This window comes from Arvicanthis niloticus, chromosome 3 (assembly GCF_011762505.2).
Source record: "Arvicanthis niloticus isolate mArvNil1 chromosome 3, mArvNil1.pat.X, whole genome shotgun sequence".
Classification (NCBI taxonomy): Eukaryota; Metazoa; Chordata; class Mammalia; order Rodentia; family Muridae; genus Arvicanthis; species Arvicanthis niloticus.
Genome location: NC_047660.1, coordinates 124,424,469 through 124,432,729, shown reverse-complemented (window position 1 = coordinate 124,432,729; position 8,261 = coordinate 124,424,469). Strand labels below are relative to the sequence as shown.

Genomic DNA, 8,261 nt, shown 5'->3' with positions numbered 1-8,261 from the left:
AATCTCCTCTCCCACCAATGCTCAACAAGGTCATCCTCCCCTACATATATAGCTGGAGTCATGGGTCCCTCCCTATGTGCTCCCAGGCTGGTGGTTTAGACCCTGGGGTGCTCTGGTTGGTTGATATTGTTGCTCTCCTCATGGGGTCACAAACCCTTTCTGCTCCTTCAATCATCTCTCTAACCTCTCCATTGGGAAACCCTTGAGCAGATCAGTGGTTAGCTGTGAGCATTGTCCTCTGAATGTGTCAGTCTCTGGCAGACCTCTAAGATGACAGCTATATCATGTTCTTGTCAGCATGCACTTCCAGCCATCCACATCAGTGTCTAGCTTAGGTGACTGTACATGGGATGGATACTCAGGTGGAATGGTCTCCAGATGGTCCCTCCTTCAATTTCTGTCCCATGTTTGGTTTCCATATTTGCTCCCTTGAGTATTTTTGTTACTCCTTCTAAGTAGGACTGAGGCATCCACACTTGGTCTTCCTTCTTCATGAGCTTCATGTGGTCTGTGAGTTGAGTCTTCCCTATTCCAAGCTTTTGGGCTAACATCTACTTATCAGTGAGTAAATACCATGTGTGTTCTTTTGTGATTGGGTTACCTCACTCAGGATGATAATTTCTAGTTGCATCCATTTACCTAAGAATTTCTCGAATTCATTATTTTTAATAGCTGAGTAATGTACCATGTTTTAACTCTCTCCCTCCCCCTCCCCTTTTCCCTCTCCCCTTCTCTCTCTCCCTCTCTCTTTCTTTCTTTCCCTCCCCCTCTCCTTCCCTTTCTCTCTCCACCTCTCCTTCTCCTTCTCCTTCTCCCTCTCTCTCTCTCTCTCTCTCTCTCTCTCTCTCTCTCTCTGTGTGTGTGTGTGTGTGTGTGTGTGTGTGTGTGTGTGTGTGCGCTCACACATGCCCAAAGAAACTGGAGATGTCCATACCTTCGAGCTGGAGTTACAAGAGTTGCCTGTTGCCCAATAAAGCAGTTAGTGCTCTCATCTACTGAGCCGTCTGCTGCCCTGTAGAATATTTATAACTAGAACTCTGATAACAACTTACAACACAAATGGACAGATGACTGTCACACATGCTTGGCGATAACAGTTACAGTGCCTCTACTGTGCAGCTGCTATTTTAAGCGCTTTCCCTGCATGGACTCCTTTAATCCCTACAACATCCTAGAAGGAGATGATATTTTTTGCCCAACTCCTAGGTAAATCCACTGAAGCTCAGACAGCCAAAGTAAGTTGGGAGAAAGAAAAAAAAAAACCAACAACTTTGAAATCATGTGAATGATTGAATTTTGCCTTTTAGAAATTAACGAAAATATTGTTAAGAAACTAACAAAAGTGCATGTAGGCATTTGTATGTGTTCATAAATGCTTTCTAAGCCTGCAGCAGCATGCATGAATCTGGTTGCTAAATGTTGGCATAGAGAAATTTTACTTTGTTGCCTCTCATACTTGTATCATTTCTTAAAGCGTTCTTTTTATAGTTTAACAGCAAAAATAGCAAACAAATACACTTAGTGTCAAGACATGGATGTGACAGCAGTGAAGACCAGCCTGCCGGTATCCCTTCCACTTCACTGACTACAGCGCGTTCTTGTTGGATAACGCCCTCTAGTGGCTTGCGCCTAAGACAGGGAGAAGTGAGTCCTGAGCTCATGCTGGGCCAGGTTTTAAGGAAAGGAAATTTATTGGAAGTAGGAGGAAGGTTGGGAGCGATGGGGCAGGGCTGAGTGGGAGGAGTCCTCCGACAAAGCCACAGGGCAGATTTAAATCCTGTAGGGCTCTTGTTCTCCTGCAGAGCATAGCAGCTCTCTGAGAGGTGGACTTGGGAACAGTTTTAGTCACAACTGCACGGAGTGTGGGAGACTATCCTCAAGTAATGTCTCGTTCTAAGGAGTCAGATGAGCTTATTTTCTTTGTGAATGGAAAAAAAGTAAGTCCTCTACACTTTAATTAATAAATGTACCTAAGAAATGCTGGCAGAAGCGATCTGTCATTAGCTTTGCCACAATGAAGGGCTGTGTGGGGTGGGGGCGTTGTTGCTCTGTAGATCTCGAAATCTGCCATGCTTCTTGGGGGACAAGGGAAGGAGAAAGAGAACGACTCTATAATGTATTGGGACTAGTAGGGGGAAAGCGTGCAGTTATGTGTCTCCAAATCAAGCCTTGTCACGTTTGAATGCACCTAAGCATTGGGCACCGGCTTCCCTGCAGGAGAATCCTCTAACTCTTCCTCTGCACCTCTTCAGCGCTGACTTCTGTGCCACCCGACTTCCACTCTCACATGTATACATGCACACATCCAGAGTCCAAGGTCTTTAGGTCATTTGCAGATGCTTTGAAAACCTTTAGTTGGTAAGAATGGAAGAGAAAAACAGCACCGGAAGGCCAGAATGAACTGTTAATTTACATGTTAACTTACTCCTTTGAGATTGGAGTCTTATGATTGGATTCATGCGTGTAATGCCAGGATTAGAGAGGCTGGGGCCAACTTAGTCTCAAAGTTTGGGGACATCAAGGGCTATGCAATGAAACTCTTGTCACAAAAGCAAAAACAAATAAACAAATGAAGGGTATTGACTCACTTAAGAAGGTGAAGCCTCTTATCTTCTTTGTCTTGAGCTCCTGAGACCTAGACAAGACCTAAAATGATTGCAATACAGACTTTGCATAGGTGCTGGATGTTCTTGACAATTGTGTGTGATGTGAAGACCAGCACGGTGTTCTCAGCACTGTTGGCACAGGGAAAAGGGCAGTGAGAGTTTAAGCTGAGCTTATGGTATTGTGTGGGGTGTGCTGTGGGGGGTGTGTTCTGTGCACTGTGCCGTGAAGGTTCAGGGTAATTGTGTAACGTGGCCAAGGTCACTTGGCTAACAAATACTGGAGAGACCTTGGCTTTCATCTCTGGGCTCCTTTCCTTGCTCTGTGATCTCTTCCTGGGGGGAGTTGGCCATTGGTCTAGAACTCTGAAGTTAAAGGGAGGGGTGGAGATTTGGGCGAATGTTTTCTTAGGGCTGCTGAAGGAACGCTGTTTGTCTACTGCTGTCAAAGTTCTTGTTTACTTAACTTTTCAAAGCTGGAAGGAGAACACAGACCAAAAACAAAAGAAAACAAAACAAAATATTTTGAATATTTTGGTGGTGGGTGATAAGAATTAAAACTCTTAGTTTAATTCTCTGTCTTCTATTACAATGTAGGAATGCACGATTTTTTAAAAAATGTATGGCTCTTCCATTTTTTTTTATTATTTTCTTGAACCCATATTGTGGTAGAATTCAAAGGTTTGTTGAATCTCTGCTGCTCCTCTAAAACAAACCCAGACATTTTCCTGCCAAAGTATAACCAAGTACAAGATAGCATTACATAATTTCATAGTTGCAAAGAAGGATGGGTGTTTAATCAAGCCAGGCAATCAAGATCAGCAAGTATGTTCTAAATCATTCTTGCTATCCAGAAACCAAAATGGAAACTGCCTCAACTTACACAGTTACTTCCTCTGTCCAGGTCACTGAGAAGAATGCAGACCCTGAGGTTAATTTATTGTTTTATTTGAGAAAAGTCAGTATCCTTTTGTTTGTCTGAGAAAAATAAAACCAGCTTTGCTGCTCTGGGAACTGAGGACTCTCTGGCATTCACAGAGCTCTTTTCACTGCATTTTACCAAGAATTGAGAGTGTTTTACTTGTGCGGAGGGATGATATGACGTGAAGTCGCTTGCCTTGTAAATGGGACTGACCACGAGAGTGCTTCCAAATTACTGAGGTAGAAACGCCTTTGTTCTTATCAGAAAGCTACATAATAATCTTATAGGCTTCCTGATAGTTTATAATAATCATGTCTCCATATGGGCCAGAGCTACAACACAGATTAATTCATTTTTGCCAAAGAAAAAAATCATATAACAGCACAGGTTAAAAATAATTAAAGAGATAGTGGGGAAAAAAAATCTTTTAAATGACCTGGCTTGACTGGAGAATGAAGTCCAGTTGGTACAAATCACACATACCATGACCAAAGCCTCGGGTTTAGTCACTAGTACCACATATAAACAAGGTGTGGTAGTACGTGCCGATATGAAGTGGAGGCAGGAGGATCAGAAGTTCAATGTAACCTTCCCTGGATGGATGAACGTCGGCGAAGCCTGCTACCTCCCGCAGCCTGATCTCCATCAGCTCTCTAGTTCTCTTTCCGCATGGGTGATGATTCTCTCTCTGTCTTCTCACTTGATACATCACATTCTGGGGTCAGGCAACTGGGACACTTCCCTTCCTGAAAAGCTGCTGTGCTCGCAGAGCTGTAGTAAACGAGTCCAAACTGGTCGTGAGAGAGCCTACCATGATGACCTTGGAGCATGCTCATGTCTTTTGTTGTCACTTTTACTGGTCTATATTATATGTAATAAAGGGTTTATTCTGATATTTTCATATATATATGTATAAACATATGCGTGTATATATGCATATGTGTATGTATATATAATGGGTTTTGAGTTATCCCACTGCTCTCTCGTGCCCCTCCCCCACTCCTGATGACCTCCTTCCTCTTCCCAACTGTCCGCCTTCCATTTTTGTATGTATATTTCCTTTTTGTGACCCAGTTGAGTTTCCTAGGGTTGCTCACAGGACCATGGGTGCAGGTTATTACCAGAACATGGACACATTACCAATGCTTATTCCCCTGAAAAAAAAAAATCACACCCTCTCCTGTCGCCCATTAACTGTCTATAAATACTCAGTGGTGTGGTGCCTCATGAGATGTTCCACCTCCAATTATAGAATATTGATGTGACTGATGGTCCCGCTCTTGGCCGGTAGTCACAACACTCTGAGTTCAAGCCTTCAATGGCCACATTATGCCTAGAAGACAGTGTCTCCTATAATGTTCCCTGAGTCTTGGATGGTATAGATGTCCAACTTCTGGCTGAACGATTAGTTATTTTCATCACTTTGAACAATTATAAGTCTCTACAGTTGTTGTTGCCCACTGGGGGGTGGGGGAAGAAGCATTTAAGCCCGAATCAGAGAACAGCATTCATCTATGGGCAGAAGCAAATTATTTAGAAGGCAATTTGACCAGGACATCAAGTCCATGTAGCAAAACAACAGTACATTACAGCTCTATTACAGCCTATGACCTCCCCAGTCACAAGCAAATTCAAGCAAAACGCAGTTGGTGGCCCCTATAACAGACTGGCCACTATTGTACTACCAGTGGACAGAACTTGCCTGGTCACTCAGTAGTGCTGTATAAAGAGTTCACAGCTGAATAGAATATTGATGTCAATCCCCCACCCCCCCTGCCCCAGTACCTGCACAGCATCTCCCAGGACTATGAAAACCTTGCTGCTTTCTAACTAGCTACCTAACACTGTGACAGCAGTGAGGCCTAACCCTCTGCCCAACCCACTGGCCACTGGCAACTCAAGAATGAACTGAAAGCTTAATGTACGTTGTGTCTGGCAACTCCAAATTTCTCTGCCCTCTTTTTTCCCCCCAAGCACACCAGCTTTTATTGTGTCTTTAGTTTTTGTTTTTTCCCTTTTCCTTCCTTTCTGTTTCCTTGACCAATAAAAGTTGTAGTCTCTAATTACACTGGAAATGCTTCATTTTCAATGACTGGAATGGTTTTTAGTTACCTTCCCTTCTAGACTTCATGTGATCAAAGGGATAACACTGATGTGAAAGCAAAGTTGGGGGTGTTTCTAGGCAGGAAGAATCAGGACTTCAAAGTGCTGGGGCCGTGGGGAAGGCAGAGCTCTCCTTTGATCATCTGGATGTCCATGAGTCTGACTAATTGGCTCTTGGCAGTGACTGCTATCTCGTGAGAATATCCATTCTGACTTACACTAAACACCAATCATTTGTCAGGTGAGTGAGGTACCTCAAGAAGGCCTACAATGTGGTGTCTAGTTTTCAACTCAACAGACTCGGGAATCACCTGAAAGATGTCCTCTGGGCATGCCTGTGGAAGGTTATCTTATGAGTCAATATAGCAAGACTCATCTTAATTGAGGGTGGGACCCTCTTTGGGCAGGGGAGATCCTGGATTGTACAAAATGGAGAGAGCTAATGGAGATCTGACATCCACATTAGTTCTCTGCTTCTTGACTGTGCATGTCATCTGAGTGTCTTCTTCAAGTCTCTGATGTCCTGACTTCCCTACCATGGTGGATTGAACTTAACTGTGATCCAGAATAAACCTTTCTTGCCTGAGTATTTTTATTACAGCAACAGGAAAAGAAAACATATATACCCATTCTGATGTCATTCGTTGGATTTGTAAAGATTTTATGATAAGAACTGTAAGTTCAAGTTCCTCTTTCTTCCTTAACCACAACCCTTCCAGTCCGACTCACAGGGACAAAGTATGGCTGTGGAGGAGGTGGCTGTGGTGCCTGCACAGTGATGATCTCAAGATATGACCCCATCTCCAAAAAGATCAGGTACCTATCCTCTACCAGGAGGCTTGTGGCCGACTCCAACCCTGACTCCCCATAGAATTTATTCCTGGCACAATGAAACAGCATTTCATTCTACAAAGGAATCTAAAATAAACAACCTATAAGTTACCATCTGCAAAATGTGGCACAGAGTTGCACCAAGTCCTAGCAATATTGGAACTGCATTTTTAAAATGATGAAAATTGGGGTTCTATGGGAATTTGTACATTCACCATAGCCAGAGAACTTAGTGAGCCCCACTACATTAGATCGTGAGCTGCAAGTCCATTGGTCTGTAAAGCTAAGACTCTTTGTAAAAGTGCCACTCCAAGAGAGCTGTAAAAGGCTGCTTTCTTCTGCCTACTAAACTACTCTTTCCCTAAGCACAGAGGACCAGGTAAAGCTGTTTGCATCCATGGAACTCAGACTCTGGTGTAACTACTAAATGACTTGCTACAGGGCACTTCTTAACTTCTTCTAGAACCACACACAACCCATATTGCTCAGACTACAAGCAGCTCCTTACCAACTAGCTTTCACCGCTGACAGCATGAAATGAATGTACCAACCAAGACCATTTCAACTCCTGGTTTTGACAAGATAATTCGGGGAGACAATGACTTTCTTAGTTAACAATATTTATTTTTAGGCAGACACATACATTTAAAATCATTTATTTGATGATTTAATTTTAACATGCACTCAATTATCTTCATGTCAAAGTAATTATAGTCCTGGAAATGCATGCTTTTCTTTCTGTTTTCCAATACTACTGTTGTTTCTATAAATTATTTTTTTATGTCACCACATGAACTTTGAAGTCATTTCTCTGTCGCTGCCTGCCTGGTCCCCATATGCTCTCTCCACGGGGCTGCTGTCACCACGGTAGAAGGCATAGGGAGCACCAAAACCAGGATACACCCTGTCCAGGTAAGAGTGTGCTTTAACAAGTTTAAGATTTTAACAACTTATCCTAGTTATCTTTAACCACATCTTGACACAATTAGAGTTATCTACCCGGGTAGAGAACCTCAATTAAGAAGTTGTCTAGATCTGGGTAGTCCGTGAGTATGTCTGAGGGAATTGTCCTGATCGTTAGTTAACTGATGTAGGAAAGCTTTGCCCTCAGTGGGCAGCACCATTCCCTAAGCTGGTGGTGAACTATATGAGAAAGCTAGCTAAGCATAAGTCTCTCTGACAGCCGGCAAGCGCATCCTCCACAGTTCTTACCACACTTCTTTAATTTTGACTTGAGGTCCCTGGTCAGAGGTAACGAATGCTATGCAAGCAGACCTGCCTTCAAGCTTCTATCTTGAGTTCCATATTTTACTTCCCTTATTGAGAGACTATGAGATGGAACTGTAATCCAAATAAACCCTTTCTCCCCGAAAAGCTGGGTTTGGTCAGATATTTGTCATAGCAAAAGAATTGAAACTGGATCACAGGTTGACGAGGCTTCCTTAGTTGTCCAGACCTTGGATTGTGTATTTAGAGGAAAGAAATGTAAGTGAGGGCCTCTGTCACCTTTATTGCCACTCCATGCAAATGTGTGGAGGAACCTGAAAAAGGTGTCTGGTAGACTGAGTGACTTCCTTCATCTCAGAGACCCACCCCCACCTTCTGGGAATACTCAGGGGTTCTCCCACAAAGACTACAAGGGAGACAATTCACCTTTATCCTGGTTTAGACAAGAAAATGAGGAAAAACTGGAATGTATATTCTGTACGAATAGCCAGCCATGCTGCTAATTCTAGACAGAAAAAAAAAAAAAGCGATTGTGTCCTGCACACTGGCATTTAGCATTTGTTCTATAATAGTCT

General features: G+C 43.0%; 1 protein-coding gene across 2 annotated transcripts in view; it reads left to right on the top strand.

Annotated features, from left to right (window-relative positions):
* Positions 1 to 1,780: 1,780 nt before the first annotated feature.
* Positions 1,781 to 8,261, top strand: part of LOC117706200 (aldehyde oxidase 3) — an 80,811-nt gene continuing 74,330 nt past the window's right edge. Inside the window, exons 1-4 of one of the 2 annotated variants that reach the window (XM_034499068.2) lie at positions 1,781 to 1,937; positions 3,508 to 3,565; positions 6,348 to 6,444; positions 7,263 to 7,371. In XM_034499068.2, the coding sequence (XP_034354959.1) occupies positions 1,884 to 1,937; positions 3,508 to 3,565; positions 6,348 to 6,444; positions 7,263 to 7,371 (318 nt within the window). In that variant the 5' untranslated portion in view covers positions 1,781 to 1,883. The remainder of the gene's footprint in view (positions 1,938 to 3,507; positions 3,566 to 6,347; positions 6,445 to 7,262; positions 7,372 to 8,261) is intronic. The other variant, XM_076931884.1, reaches the window with a different exon arrangement.